The 16,601-nt window shown below is 39.7% G+C and overlaps 1 protein-coding gene across 1 annotated transcript in view; it reads right to left on the bottom strand.

Annotated features, from left to right (window-relative positions):
- LRIG2 (leucine rich repeats and immunoglobulin like domains 2) overlaps positions 1–16,388 on the bottom strand; it is a 41,397-nt gene extending 25,009 nt beyond the window's left edge. The window contains exon 1 of the mRNA XM_069090329.1: positions 15,978–16,388. Coding sequence (XP_068946430.1) covers positions 15,978–16,234 — 257 coding nt within the window. The 5' untranslated portion in view covers positions 16,235–16,388. The remainder of the gene's footprint in view (positions 1–15,977) is intronic.
- Positions 16,389–16,601: the final 213 nt, after the last annotated feature.

A 16,601-nucleotide genomic window follows, 5' to 3' on the forward strand; every position in this document is an offset into this window, starting at 1 on the left:
AGTCTGTTTCTCTACACATCTCTCTATGTTTTCTTTCTTTTTAAAATTTTTGTTGCATATATTTTTATTCTCTTTATTAGGCAATACTGGTGCATTTTCATGTGATATTTGGGTTTTTATTATTTATTTTTAGTTTTCAACATTCACTTTTATAAGATTCTAAGCTCTAAATTTTCTCCACTCCCTTCCCTCTTCTCTCCCCAAAACAATATGTAATCTGATAGACTATTCATGTACAATCATATTAACATATTTTCACATTAGTCATGATGTGAAAGAATCAGAACAAAAGGAAAAACCATGAGAAAGAAAAAGCAAAAACAACAAAATAAAAAGAGATAGAAGATAATAAGCTTCAATCTGTATTCTAACTCTATAATTCTTTCTCTAGAAGTAGATAGCATTTTCCATCATGAGTCTTTTTGGAAATGTCTTAGATCATTGCATTGCTCAGAAGAGCTAAGTATAACAAAGTCAGTCATTGCCCAGTGTTGCTGTCATCATGTACAACGTTCTCCTAGTTCTGCTCACTTCACTCGACATTAGTTCATGTAAATCTTTCCAGGTTTTTCTGAAATCTGCCTGATCACTGCTTCTTATGAAACAATAGTATTCCATTACATTCATATGCCACAACTTGTCCTGTCATTTCCCAGTTGAAAGCCATCCCCTCAATTTCTAATTCTTTGCCACCACAAAAAGAGCTGGTATAAATATTTTTGTACATCCTTTTCCCTTTTTTATGATCTCTTTGGGATACAGACCTTGGTATTGCTGGATCAAAGGGCATGAACAGTTTTATAGCCCTTTGGGAATAGTTCCAAACTGTTCCCCAGAATGGATGGTTCAGTTCACAACTCCAACAATGTATTAGTGTTCCAATTTCCCCACATCTTCTCCAACATTTATCATTTTCCTGTTTTGTCATGTTAGCCAATCTGATAGGTATGATGTGGTACCTTAGAGTTGGTTCAATTTGCATTTCTCTAATCAAGAGTGATTTAGAGCATTTTTAAAAATATGACAATAAAAAGTTTTAATTTCTTCATGTGAAAACTGCCTGTTCATATCATCTGACCATTTATCAAGTAGGCATCTCTCTGCATTTTCTTCACAAGATGACAATAAGCCTGGCCCTGTGCTTCTTTCATGGATCTCACAAGATCAGAGATAGAGCCAAAGAGACCTTTCCAAGTCATCTCCAACAACCCCATCATTCTGCAGAAGGGGAAGCCAGTGAGGTGAAATTATCTGTACGTGGTCCCACAACTGATAAATGGCAGAGTCAAGATTTAAACTCAAAGTCCTCTGACTCCTGATCCAGTAGTCTTCATGCCTCCAGTGATTTTCCTTTATTTATCCCATTCTGTTCAAAAGGGTTTCTTAAAACTCTAGTCAAGGGGCAGCTAGGTGGCGCAGTGAGTAAGAGCGCCAGCCCTGGAGTTGGGAGGAGCTGGGATCGGTTCTAGCCTCAGATACTTAATACCCATACAAAAAAACTGGCCATGTAACCTTGGGCAAGTTACTTAACCCCAATTGCTTTAAAAAAAAAAAAAAAAACAACTCTAGTCAACTACTCATTCAGTTTTATCAAGTAAAAGAAATACCAATGCCTTCCATCAAAGCCAAAGCAATACAAACAAAAGATTTTTTTAATAGAAACATAGAGTTTAAACTTAGTCCCAGTGAAAAGTGATGTGTCACTGCTGGGGGAAGGGAGGAAGAGATGGGAAGAGCATAGCCACTTTTCTATACCTTTCAAATCTAAAGTTGGGGTTCTTAATCTTTTTGGTGTCATGGACTCCTCTGGCTAGTTTGATAAGGTTTACGGATCTCGTTTCAGAATTGTTTTTAAATGCACAAAATACATGGGATTGCAAAGAAAACCAAATATAGTAAAATACAGTTATAGAAATAAACATATATCTATTTTAAAGCTCACCAACACCAGGTTAAGAACCCCTTGTATAAAGGAGAAGGGGGGGGGGGAGATAGAAGTGAAAGCTTACACTCTGAACCTAAACTGTAGTCTCATCAGCCTTGCAGAAAAGACGACTGCTTTATAAGAAAGGTTGCGGTATTTTCCCATCCAACTCCCACCTTACACTAAAACCAGTTCCACAGCGAATACTGCAGCAAGGTACCAGATGACTTAGGGCCCTTTATTTATAAAACAACACATGCCACAAAGCAGGGAACATAATGTGTCTGTAATTAACATGCTCTGGAACAACTATCCTTCCTGTAGCAGGATACAGGCAATCAGTAATCTGCTAACATCTAAATCCTCCATTCTAGCTAAACTAGCATTATGTGGATTACCACATACTAACTAGTAGAATCCACATCATATATGTAGCTGTAGACATAAAGAAAACTACAGATCCATTCCAGTGATACTCTGAAGACTTAAAAGCTTCAGATTTCTTCAACTTGCCTATGCCTTTTGATGGAAAAATTTAATATCCAGAGAATTTGTTCACTGTTATTAGGATTTCTCTTTTCTGTAATAATTATAATACATTGGCACAACTGATGCTAAAGTAAAAAAATGAAAAAGGAAACAAAAACTCTCCAACAAAGCACACATTTTTAAAAGATGCTTTTAAAGCCTAATAAGGCTCAAATTTATATGAACTGGAAGAAAATTTTCTAAAGAAACAACTCAGGGTAGTTTGCTGTGGTTTAGCACTCAAAAGCAGATACAGTCTTCACTAATATTTCAACTCATGTTTAGCACTTGTTTTAAAAAAACTGAAGTTCTAAACCCACCTGAAAACAGAATTTCTTTTGACTCCAGGGTTTTTTCTCTTAACAGGATGCTACAATGTACATTAAGGACATTCAAGTATTTAATGAAATGACCTAGTGTTGCTGAACTCAATCTAAAAAAGCTCAATGTTGCAACGGTCACTATTACAACTTAATAGCTCATCTTTTCAGCTTCTAATACCACTGGCATCTGAATATTTATGGGTGAGACAATTGAAAAGCAGAGGTCTTAAGAGCCAGCCTTATCAGTGTTGTGAACTAAGCTTCCCCTCATGCTAATCTACAGGGATAGAGCTGTAACAAATGATGAATTATTAAAGTTCTTGATATCCTGTGGAGCCAGAGGTGCCATTAACGCAGTCATTTAGTGCCATCAGAGTGTAAATAATTTATAGGATCTGCAGGGCAATCACAACAGGTTAGAAAAGGAGGACTCTGCTCCACAAGGTAATTACAAAGTCCTTAGGCAAGAGAGAAGCAGAGGGGTTTCTTCCACCATTACAGAAAAGTCAATTTCTAAGTCATCTTGGTCATTTTCTGCTTCTAGTACTATGCAGCATTAGTGGGCTAGCCTAGAGACATTAGGGATAATAATCTTTATGAAAAGAGGTTACCTCCTTTGCAAAAATTAACAGGGTTAATTGTACTTAGAACTAAGTTATCACAACTCATTTTCCTTTTTTTCAAAGTTTTGTGTATATTCAGTAACACTTAATTTATTCAGCATCATCAGAGATTGAGGTTTTCTGCCTAAATGAACTGACAAATAATTGTTATCTACTTGATGACATAAGAGAAGGAATCGAATCTTACAGTAGAGCCTCAATTAACTGTAACAGGTCTCTCCCCAAATCTTTCAATCCACTTCTAAGAATCAGTCTAAATTTTTTTTTTTTTTACCTTACCAGACCTCATATTTAAATGGTCTTGGGGTGGCTAGGTGGGGCAGTGAATAGAGCACCGGCACTGGAGTCAGGAGGACCTGAGTTCAAATCTGACCTTAGAGACTTAACTAGCTGTGTGACCTTGGGCAAGTCACAAACCCAATTGCCCTACAAAAAGCAAAAAAATAAAGTAAAATAAAATAAATGGGTCTTTAAGGCCTTATACAGATTCAAATAATAGGTTCACAGGATCATAAAAAAATGATCATTTTAAGTAAACTCAGAGCTTTCCTGATTTCTTTGGGTAAACTGGCCATAATTCAAAATTTTCTTGAGGACCCTAAGGTATTCATTATGTAAATCATCAAGCTGTGCTATATTACAGTAATGCTGATAGGGAACATTAGGCTAGTGTAGCCCCAGACTGCTGTACTTTTAAAAGTTCATTAATTTGTTTTTTTAAAGTTTTTCAATCTCGGCTCTCAATGTCAAGGCTGTCAAAGCTATTTTCTGCTACTCTCCATGTGAGGAACTCTAGCAGCCCTACAATTTGTTGATTCAAATCCACAACTTGGGAAACCAAATAATTAAGATGTGTGTGTAGGATATGATTAAATAAGAGAGTGGGGAAAATATATGCACCAAATATTACCAAGTCTCACAATCCAGATACACAGGGAATTGACATAACTACATAACATGAAGGCCATTCCCCAACAGATTTATTTAGATGAGTGGCCAAAGGATATGACATTTTCAGAACTGTTATCTATACATGACCATATTTTTAAAATGGCACAAATCATTATCACTAAGAGACATACAAATTAAAATAAGTCTTTGAGGTTTCACCTTTCACTATGATAATTGATGGAGATGACAAAAAAAGGAAAAATCAATGGAAGCACTGTGGGAATTTAGGGACATTAATTCATTGCTAGTGGGGCTGTGAAATGGTCCAACCATTCTGGATGTCCATTTGAAATTATGTAAGAACTAAAGGAACTAAATTCTCCATACCCTTTGACCCAGCAAACCCATTATTATAATTAAGCCCTAAGGAAGTCAATGGTAGAAGAATAAGGGTCCAACATTTACCAAAATATCCACAGCAGTAAGTACTCTTTATGGCTGCAAAAAACTAGAATTAAAGTCCAATGACTGAGGAAGAACTAAAAGAAAACAACTGTGGCACATGAACTTAATGGAATTTCTGTACAGCTAAGAAATGACAAATATGAAGAATTCAGGGAAATTAAGGATAGATTTATTTGAACTAATGCAGAACAAATTAAGTAGAACCAAAAAAATAAGATTCACAATGACTACAATGAATGAAAAGATCATAACTAAGGAATCTGAAAGCTGAGTAATGGAAAAACAATTGAAGGTATCCCAGGAAAGATCATGAAACATGCCCTGTCCTTTTCATGGAAGGGAGCTAGGTGTTTACGAAGACAGAGCATGGCATACAGTGAGAGCTATGGCCATCGTGTGGAGATTTTTGCTTAGTTAGGGAAGGATCAATCTGGGAGTGGAGGGAGGGTTTTCCCCCTTTCCAGGAATGACCATGATATAGTAAAGATAAAAGGCATGAATAAAGCATATGTTCATGTTTTATTTAATTTTAATGTTTCTATTACTACCTTTTGTTTCACCTTCATTTCTGTCCAAATTGTACCCCTCACTCCCCTAAACAGCAAACCACATCTTGCAAAAAGAAAAATTAAGATTAAAAAGCAGTTAGCAAATGAACCAAAACACCAACAGTTGTCTTAATAGCAAATGCCTTATTCCAGTCTTAATCTCTCTTCCCTTATTCCCTACACCCTCTGCAATGGAGGGAAGTGAATTTCCTCATCTCTTCTTGGACACCATGTGTGTTCATGGTCATCATGGTAATGGCCAAGAACTGGTTTTCTTCGTGGTGGTGGCTGTTCTTCCACTTACACTGCTGTCCTCACTGTATATCTTGTTTGGGTCAGCTGACTTCACTGGGGTTCAGCTCACAAGCCTTCCCTGTTTCTCCAAATTCTTCATATTCATTATTTCTCATAGGGCAGTACCCACAACCAAAGGGCATCTATTCAATTTCAAGTTGTTTGCTCTATAAGAAAAGTGATACTACTTACATGGTGCCAAAAAAGGTGCATTCCAATCTTTGACTTCCTCTGTGAATATGCTGCCTTGATAGCTAACAATGGGATCTCTAGATCAAAAAGTAGGGACATATAGTCCCCTTTTCTTGGACATAATTCCAGTGCTTCTCAGCCTGGCTGAATCCATTTATGACTCTACCAACAGTATCCACTGGTGCCCTCATCTTACTGCAACCTCCACAACATTGATCATTCTCACCTTGTTATCTCTGCCACATTGCTAGGTAGGGAGTAAAATATCACAATTGTTTTGATATCCATTTCTTATTTCTAGTGATTTTAAGCAATCCTTATAATAGCAATCCTAAAAGAGTTTTAGTTTGGTGGGGTTTTAGGTAGGGAATAAAATATAGAATTGTTTTGATTTGCATTTCTCTTATTTTTAGTGATTTTAAGCAATCCTTATAATAGCAATCCTAAAATAGTTTTATCTTGGTGGGGTTTTTTGCTTGTTTTATTTGTTATCATGTTTTGTGTGGTCTAGGTTGCAGGTTAAGTAATGCTATTGTATTAGGAGGAATTATTCTTTTCTAAGCTACAGTTACCTTTTTGTCTACTATGATTTTCTGCGGTACATTTTGTGACAATGTTGATCCACCACTAAAAAAAGTGTTTTCATGTGATTGAGAGAACCCAGGAATAAATGAGATCTTTTAAGTGTTTTATTTTTAAATCTTTACTAGTTAAGAGTACAATTATTTAAGGAAATAAGGTGAACAAATATTCACTGACTTGCTACTGATTTAAGCGAACTCCTGCCACTCTCAAACAGACGCTTCTAGAGAAAATATGCTCATTTAAAAACAAAGACAAAAAAAACAAACCCCGCAACAAGCTACTATCTTCTCAACTAGTAAAGCTCCCTCTCTTTGCCAGCCTGCTCTCAACAGACATGCTTGTCTCTACTCTCTCTTCAGCTTCTCTTACCTGTGCTGTTCCTTCTCAAATAACTGATGCTGAACCATCTTTAATCTCCTCCATTACCGAAGAGTGGATGTTCCTCTGAGGCACAGACCTGGGCCCTGTCTTTTTCTCTTTCTACACACACCCACTCTATCAAAGATCTCATCAGCTTCTATGGAACACATATCACTTGCAAACATATATTTAGTCTAAATATCTCTCCTGAACTGCAGCTTTTTGCTGCCAAGTGAAAAAGGGAGGCAATTTCTTATTTTTCTACAAAATTCTATGAAGTCTGAATTAGAAGAATGGAAGTAACTATCTTATTTAGGAATGACATGGAGATGGTGTGCTTTGTCTTTCTTCTTAGGAGTTAGGTCTCTCTGCTACAAAAATTTCTTTCTGAATCATTATACCACAAATAACACTACTAAAAACTAAGAGCAAGTATGCCACTAGATGAAGAATGAAATGACAGAGTTCAGAAGTGAGTGGATATAATAAAAGCAGAGATATCTCACTTTCAATAATCTTGCTGATTATTAAACCAAGTCAGAAACTACTTCAATTTCAGGATATTTTATCTATCCTTTGGCAGTATAATGTAGAAAAAACACTATCTTGGGAATCATGAGATATAGGTTTGAAACCTGGGTCTCTCACTCACTAACTCTGTAACCCAGAGCTGAACTCCTCTGAAGGTTAAACTGTAAAATAATGTCACTGGACAAGATGACTTCTCAGGTCTCTTCCAGTTTGAAATCTACTATCCTTTTCATCCTGTCACCTTTTTAGTTGACCATAAAGAACAATTTTACACTACCTATTTGCTCCTAAGTTATCAACATTCCCCTTCATCTTCCAAATAAAAACAAAGTAATAGTTTTGCAACTGTGGAACAAATAGGTGATACTCATAAATCTAAAGGAAGAGAAGGCCTTTAATATTTTTTAATCATCATTACAAAATATTTGTTAGGACCTCACTTTGTACCTGGTGATATAGTAATTACTTAGGTACTTACCATAAAGGTTTTTGGGAGTGGTTAGGTTTTAAAACTAGGCATCTTGCTATCCCCACTATGATTGGCAGTGATTCAATCATAGACAGGCATCTGATAAATCTGTTATTAGTGTAATCTGTCATTCCTTATGACTACATAGTATTACCTGGCAAAATCTAATACCATATTCCTCCAACAAGAACAATTACACTCAGAACTGGCTACTTTTCTCACAGCAACCTGCCAGGATTTTTATTTAACCAGAGAAGCAAGTTCTTACCAAATGTAAAATGGGCATGTTAAAAAGAGCTTCCTTATGGAAATCCCTGCTTGAATATAAACCGAATGAGGACAAGGAAAAGAACTCATGCATTAGTTCACTTGGGCTTTCTTTGCCATCTTCTCTGGGAAGATGACTACTAAATACAAACGACAAAGTAAACAGATTGAAGAATGGAGGAGAAAAAGAACATGAGGCATAGTCACACAGTAATACCAATTAGCCCCTTATGAACTAAGTATTCATTAGAACGCCAACACGGCTTTAACTGGTATAGATAGCCAAAGGGTGGGGGCTAAGGCCATATAATATTAGAGTTTATACTTTTAGAGTCTACAAAGAACTTTTCTCAGATCCCTGAGGAGGGGTCCGCATATTTTCCCTGTTGAACAGATGAGGAAACTGAAACTGAGGCTCTGAATTAATGAATCAAGAATTTCAAATTGCAAGTATATCTCTCCCAGGCAAATTCCCACAAGGAGAAAAGAAAGGCTTCTTCATTGGGAGAGGACTTTACCGTCCTGCTGTTCAGCAGGGTGGCATGCAAGGTCTATTGCCCATAAGGTACCACTTCATCTACATCATATATTACCTCTCTTCTACCCCTTCCCTTCAGAAAACCCAGCCTTCAAACTTTCCTTTTCCTCTCATATTACTCCTCTGCTTGGAACCCTATCCACCACCTGCCTTTAAGGAAGTCTTTAACCACCCCTTCAGTTATTAATGACATTTTTATGCCAGTGACCTCACCTAATACTCCATGTGTCCTGATCCAATGCACTGAGGGACTGCTGCATTGTGGCTAGGTGGCACAGTGACTAGAGTGCTGGGCCTGGAGGTAAGGTCTGAGTTCAAATCCTGCCTCAGATATCTACTTGCTGAGACAATCTACCTTTCTCCACTTCAGTTTCTTCATCTGTAAAATGGAGATAATAACAGCACCTACTTCATAAGGTTGTTGTGAGGAACAAATGAAATAATAATTGTAAAGTGCTTTGAAAACTTTAAAGCACTCCATAAATGTGTGTGAGAGACAAAGAGAGAAGGGAAGAAAGGGAGAGGGGAGAGAGAGAGAGAAGAGAGAGACAGAAAGCAATAGAGACAAAGTGACAGGGATAAGGAAAGAAGGGTGAGAGACAGACATGGGAGACACAGAGAGACAAAAAGACAGAGAGAAGAGAAACAGACATATAGAGAGAAAGTTAAAGAGATACAGAGAGAAGAGACACAGAGAGAGGAGACAGAAAGAAAAGGGAGACAGAGAAAAAGAGCGACAGAGAGAAGTGACAGAACAGAGGTGGAGAAAGAGAGAGAGAGAGAAAAGAGACACAGAGAGACAGAAAGCAACAGAGACAAAGTGACAGGGATAAGGAAAGAGGGGTGAGAGACAGACATGGGAAACAGAGAGACAAAAAGATAGAGAAAGAAGACAGAGAAGAGAAACAGACAGAGAAAGGAAAAGAGACACAGAGAGAAGAGACAGAAAGAAAAGGGAGACAGAGAGAAAAAGAGCGACAGAGAAGTGACAGAACAGACAGAGGTGGAGAAAGAGAAAAGAGACAGAGAAAGAGTCTTGGGAGGAGAGGAGATGGGGGGAGAGGGAGGAATCCCCTTACAAGTCTGTCAGCATAGCCTTGAGTGCAGGTACTTTATCTTATCTAGACTTTTTATCTCCTTGAGCATCTTCTAGCCCAAAACAGGTGCTTAATAAATGTAAGAAAGTTAACAGCAGGAAAAGAGATTCTTGGGTATGTCTAGGATATTTTGTGGCTCTAACATCAGGATTCCAGTTTAGTGTTACAAAGAATTAGTTGGTAGTTAATGGCTGCCTTTCCTGGGTGTCTCTTTTTCGTTTCTTTATTGGCCTTATTTCTCCTTCCTGATTCCTCACCTCACTGCTACAGGCAGCCAAGTTCAGCTTGCAAAGAACAAGAGTTAAGAGTCAATATCCTCTAGTAGCGCACTAAGCACATACAGATACTTCAGACTAGCTAGAGTATCAGGATAGGATAAGAGTAAAAAGTGTTTCCTTTATCTAAGCATTTATTAAGTGCCTACTATGTGCCAGGCATTGTGCTAAGTTCTTTAGAAATATTTTTTCATTTGATCCTCAAAACATCCCTGGGAGGTAGGTGCTATTTTCATTCCCATTTCACAGTTAAGGAAATGGAGGCAAATAGAATGTACAGGGTCACAGATGTAGGAAAGAGTGTCTAATGTTAGATTTGAACTCACATCTTCCTCACTCCAGGTCCAAAGCTCTATCTACTGTGAAATCTCCTGGCTGTCTTATTTAAATAGCACCAAGCTAACCCTCTGGGGATCTGAGTGGCCACCCACAAGTTTCTGGCCCAGTTCATTTGTTTACTCTAATGTTTAAAATAAGCCAGTAGTACAGAGTATAGTATACTTGAATGGTTTTGAAAAAAGTCAAGAATAAACTGGGAAAGCATACAAAAAAACACCAAATATAAACAATCTCTACAACCTAAGCATGGGATTTGTAGCACTGCTCTGGTTGCCTACTGGAGTCTGAGATCCTTAATAGATTTTAAGGAATAAGTTGTGATCAAGTCCACTTTGAATGTCAATTCTATTACAAGGGCATGATGATCTATAAACAGATCAAAAGGACTGAGCCTCATGCCATAGGAAGATAAGCGGTCTCTGGGGTCTGAGGTACAAGAAAAATTAATAAAGTCATCATGTGATGTTTATAATTTGGGATGTGCCATTTTAGCATTTGAAAGACATCCTGTAGGTATTTTTTTTAATGCTTGCTCTACAATATCAGCAAACAGCAATGGGGCCCTTGGTCTTAAGCAAACACTACCATATTTAAATTTTGTTGATCATAGGTAGCTAAAATGGAGATTACAGTACTTGTTTCCTATCTAAATTTTTTAAAGCATAACTATTTATTAAAACAATTAAGCATAAATTTATATGACACCTTTAGGCATGTCACTCATTCTCCGTAGTACTCAAGTTTTCTCATCTGTAAAATAATAAAGGAATTGGGACAGGGACACAGTCAGTGAGTTGATCTCTTCCCAATCTGTCCCAATACAGGCCCATCTCTTACCTCCTTGGTTCAAGACCTCATCACCTCACCTGGATTACTCTAACTGTTCTCTTTTCTCCTGGTCTCTCCCTTCTTCAAACCATCCAGCTGCCAAAATAATTTTCCTAAGGTACAATCTTACTATGTCATTTCCATGGCCCAAAAGTCTTCAATGGCTCCCCACTGCCTATAAGATATAATGAGATCTTCTCATGCTAACATCTTATCCTAGACTCACCCCTACCCCCCCACACACACAAATTCTGCTTTTCCTAGCTTTACTTCACAAAATGCAAATTCTTATCAATCCAGACTACCATTCCTTGAAACTGACCCTCCATCTTTCCCCTCTCCGCATTCACACAAACTCTTCCCTAAGCCTGTAAACCACTCTGTTTTTATCTCTACCTCTAAGAACGTGAGTTTTCTTTCAAGGCTCACCTCAAATGCTATTTCTTCTGGGAAACTTTCCCAGATCACCTCCAGGGATGAACAGAATGCCTTGCCCATTTTGGGAGAAGGGATGGGAACCTATAGGCAACAGGAAGAGCACTGGATTGAATCAGAGGACCTGAGTTTGAATCCTAATTCTGTCACTCACTGGCTGGTTTGAGGAAGTCACCATCTCTGGGTCTTAGTTTTCTCATCTCTAGATGAAGGGGCTGAACGATATGACTTTTAAGGTCCCTTCCAGTTCTAGGTCTATGACTTTATGATGTGCTTGTGTGAAAACTCCCTAGACCAAGAGTTTCTTAACCTGGGGCCACAGACTGCCTCCCCGCATCCCAGGTCCATGTGAAAGATTTCAAAGGGTCTATGGACTTAAATAGGGGGGTGGGGGGGAGTCTTTCTTTTCACTAACTTGAGGTTTATTTTGTAATCTTATTATTTTATTCATTTAAAATATTATTCTAGAAAGGGATCCATAGGCTTTGCTAGCTTGCCAAAAGGGTCCAGGAACAAAAAAAAACTTAAGAACCAAGAACTCTTCCCCTTAAGGGCAGCAACCCTGAAGTCAGAGGAATCTGCATTCAAATCTGGCTTCAGACACTCATCAAAAAAAAAAAAAAAAACCTCACCCTAGACTTCTACAGAAAACTCAGGAGAGTGGCCTGGGGCACTGGGGGTTGAGGCCACCCACTTATTACACCTAAAAAGTAGGACTTAACTCAATTCTCCCTGATTCTAAGACTGGCATTCTACCCACTACACATCTTAGCATAAGTTTTGCACATAGGCACTTAATATCTGAACTGAACTTAAGAGGAATAGATAAGAAATTATGTAGAAAAAGGGCTTCTCTGAGGTTCTTCCTAGGATTACCTTTAATATTCCTATGTGTAGGGTTGTAACCCAAAGAGATCATAGAAGTGGGAAAAAGACCCATATGTACAAAAATATTTATAGCAGCTCTTTTTGTGGTAGCAAAGAATTGGAAATTAAGGGGGTGCCCATCAATTGGGGAATGGCTGAACAAGTTGTGGTATATGCATGATATGGAATACTTTTGTGCAATAAGAAATGAGGAGCAGATGGACTTCATATTTACCTGGAGAGGCTTATAAGATCTGATGCTGAGTGAGAAGAGTAGAGCCAGGAGGAATTTGTACACAACTACAGACACAACGTATGTGTGACAACCAACTTTGATAAACTGGACTCTTCTCAGCAATCCAGAGACATAAGTCAAAGCCAAAAGACTCATGATGGAGAGAGATGTTTACATCCAGAGAAAGAACTGCGATTGAACCCAGACTGAACTCGAACCTAAACCTCCCTGGATGTGAGGTAGCCTCTATTATCTACTACACCATGCTACTTCATAGATGATATACTTATCAGTAAATGGATTACACAGATGACAATCAGAACCCCAAAAGACCTCAACAATAGAGAATAATAAACAGCAACATTTAATAATGTAACAGAGAGAGAGAGCCAGATTTAGAACCTGAAAGACCTGGATTCAAATCCTGACTCTAGTGGCACTGGCTTATGATGTGACTGCTGAGGAGGTGCCTTAACCTCTAGGTACACTGAATTAACTCTCTAAGACTAATTTACAAAGGTAGAAATCAACATGAATGAAATCTCTTGTCCACTTCAAATGGTGAAAACAAAGCAGCAGGCAAAATGACAAATTCAAATCACTGTTTCTATAAAATGGTTAACACATCGTATACAGAATGCCCAAGTTCAATTACACACCTATTAACTGTGTGATCATGGACAAGCAACAATCTTCCCTATAAAATGAAAACAGTGCCGTCTGTCTGTCTATCACACAGGAGTTCGGGTGAGTAAAGCACTTCACCAAACCTCAGGTACTACATAAATAGAAAGAGTGTGTATGTACTACAAAGCACTTAATCTCCTCTCCAAGAGGGACAAGGTAAAGAGGAGCTGCCAATCTGTACCAATGGAGCTTTTACAATGGGTGACCTGAACTACAACAGGGCTAAATCACAAGATCAGTTTTGGAAAGCACCCCAGAAGCTATCTAACTGACCTTTCTTGTTTTACAGATGAAGAAACTGGGGTCCAGGGAGGTCCCAGAGGGAACAAGCATCAAAAGTGGGATCTGAACCCGGGACCGTTGACTCCAAAGCCTGTGCTCTTCCCACCGTATTATCCTAGAAGTCTCTCCATCTTATTCCATCTTATTATTATAAGGAAAACAGAAAGGGAAACAACTTTCAATTATCCTTAACAGGAATGTAGGGAAACAAGAAACAATGGTTGAAATTCATATAAATTTTTTTTTAATTCTACAAATAGTAATCAGTCGCAAAGCAAAACAAAACCCTTAATTCAAGGCCAAGAAAAACTTTAACAAGACCAGTATCCAAATACTCTGCTTAAAAAAGGAATGACTACTCTGTTCTTAAGGATTTTGTTCAGGATCACAGAATTTAGATCTGTAAGGCCCCCTCAGTGACTACAAGTATGAATATCTTAATTCTAATTACTGCTATAATTCACATAGGTCACATCTATCTAACATACAAATTCTAATTTTTTTAAAATTAATTTGTATCTAGTAATAGTTATATATCTGACAAGTACTAAAAAGCATGTTAAAAACAGTCTCAATTAAGGCCAATACAAAAATGTGATTCTACTATTAGACTTTATTCCAATCACGTTTTTAATGGCAAGATTACTCTCAAAGAGGTTTGCATAACAAAAATGTCAATTTCATTACATTTTTAAAAGGTTTATGTCACCTGACAGGCCAATGTAAGGAAACAAAAACCAAATTTGGATACAGCACATAGCTCAAATGAAACTATTTTTAATAACTTTTTTCCCAACACAGTTTAAAGGGAAATGCATTTATTGCAATTAGGGCTGGATGCAACTTTGTTGCTTTGGAAGCTGGACCACAATCACTCCATCATAATTTCGGAGCAATAAGAAATCCTTAAAAAAAACTCTAGTCAGTGTATAAGAATGTATACTGACTAGGTTTTGCTGCGTGCTAATAGAATTTTTCTTAAACTACATAGGTTTAAGACTATAGAAACTGAAATCAGCCAAAGTGTCACTATCATACCCAAAGAACACAGGAAAACCTAATATCCTGCTCTACTAGGAATACTTTATTTGATCATTTAACATTTCCTTCATTTGCAGGAGGTAGAGAAAGGGAGATGTTGATCATAAGCTATCATGGTTTAGCAGCACAGAGCCAGGCACATAGTAAACATTTAACAAGTGCTTGTCTCCTTTTTTCTTTCCTACAAGTATTAGCAAGCAACATCTGAAGTACATGAGGCCCTTTATCTGGGTATTTTGCTATTAGAAGACATGTTCCTCATTTTTTATTTCTTGTAACCCCAGAATTTAAACTTTTATCATTGCCTATCCTTCCACTTTGACTAAGAAGTAACTATTAGAATTCAATCAATAAAATCTAGTGGCAAAGAAATAACTGAATACTAGTAGTCATTTTAATGTTCGGCATAATTGCAGCACTTAATATCTAATTGCTGTTCCTAATACCACCTCTCTGACTCAGGTTAATGAGTTCTCCTGATGCCACTGTCATACATAAGAGCTCCGTGAATAAGAACTGCCAAAAATCAAGAGTAGTTTCCTCTAAGGTATTTATTTCTTCTATACAGTTTATTTAAAAAGAGGGGGTGAGGGTAGAGGGGAGGGGAGAGAATGTATTCAAAATAACAATATACCACAACAAGCCTAGGAATAACTAATAGGACTGACATCTCTCCCTCTATTTGTTCTGTTACGCTAGGAAACCAAGAAAGCAAGGAATCGGATATTTCACACCCACTATTCATTCCTAGGTCATATTCTAACCCCCAATTCTCTGTATGCTTTTGGGGGTTAAAGTGTGTTTTCTGGGATACTTCCACCACAAATCTACCCTCACTCCTTTCTCTTGGACTCAAATCAAAGGAAGTGGGCTGCGCAGCCAAAGACCAAACGACCCCAAACCTGGCAGATCCTGCCTCTAACAGAAATTGTGAAAAATCGGCTTCTCCAAATGTTTTTGCTCAACCATGTGTTTGTTTCCTCCCGACCCCTAGGCCTCCCACCTCACCTCTCTGTTCCCCAGGTGTATCCTTTTTTTTTACAGTTCATGGGGAGGGTGTCCCCTCCCCCTTCTCCATGGGGATGCCCCTTCCTACCCTCTCTGAGGATGCTCCCCTCCCCCTACTCTCCAAGGGGTGCCCCTTCCCCCCTCCTCTCCGTGGGGTGCCCCTCCCCCTCCTCTTCATGGGGTGCCCCCTCCTCTCCTTGAAGTGCCTCCTCCCTCCTCTCCATGGAGTGCCCCCTCCCTCCTCCTCTCCGTGGGGTGCTTCCTCCCCGGAGGGGGTCCCCTCTTCCTCGGTCGTTGCCCCCTGCCCGGACGACGCTGTCCCTCGCCCCAGGCGCGCACACTCACAGGCTGGTGGTGCCGGGGGGCAGCGGGCCCGAGAGCGCCCCCCAGCCCGGCGCGGGCAGCAGCTTCCTCCAGCTGCAGTCAAGCAAAGGGAAAGCACAGGAGCAGGGCGCGGGGCAGAGGCCCGTCCGGGCAGAGGCGGCTGCGGCAGGCAGGAGGAGCAGGGAGATGTGGGCGAGGAAGAGGAGCCGGAGCAGCGGCCCCGACACGAGCACGACCACGAGCGGCTCCCACGGGCTGGGCTGGGGCGAAGCCGCCATCTTCCCCCCGACGTGGGCAGGGCCTCTGGCTAAAGCGGCTCCCAGGGGATCTAAAGCGGCCGCACGATTCACTAGAGGCCCCGGCTGAGGCCTGCACGGAGCGAGGGGGAGGGGCGCTGCGTGCGGCGGCGACGGCGGCGGCGGCGGCGGCGGCGACTCGGCTGAGAGGCCCGGGAAGGGGGGGCGGGAGCGACGCAGCCCTCCAGACCCACCCCTGCCGCAGCGTGCGCACGCAAGGACGCCAGCCAATCCACTCCTCGCCTCGAGGAGGGGGAGACGGCGGCGTCGGGGGCGGGGCCCAACGTGGGCCATTCTAGAGGCCGGGCCAACTTTTCCACGCCCCCTCTCTGTGCTCCGTGCCCGCCCC

Source organism: Petaurus breviceps, unplaced genomic scaffold (assembly GCF_028583685.1).
Source record: "Petaurus breviceps papuanus isolate PSGF00001 unplaced genomic scaffold, PetGlider_PUasm1.0 186, whole genome shotgun sequence".
NCBI classification, from domain to species: domain Eukaryota; kingdom Metazoa; phylum Chordata; class Mammalia; order Diprotodontia; family Petauridae; genus Petaurus; species Petaurus breviceps.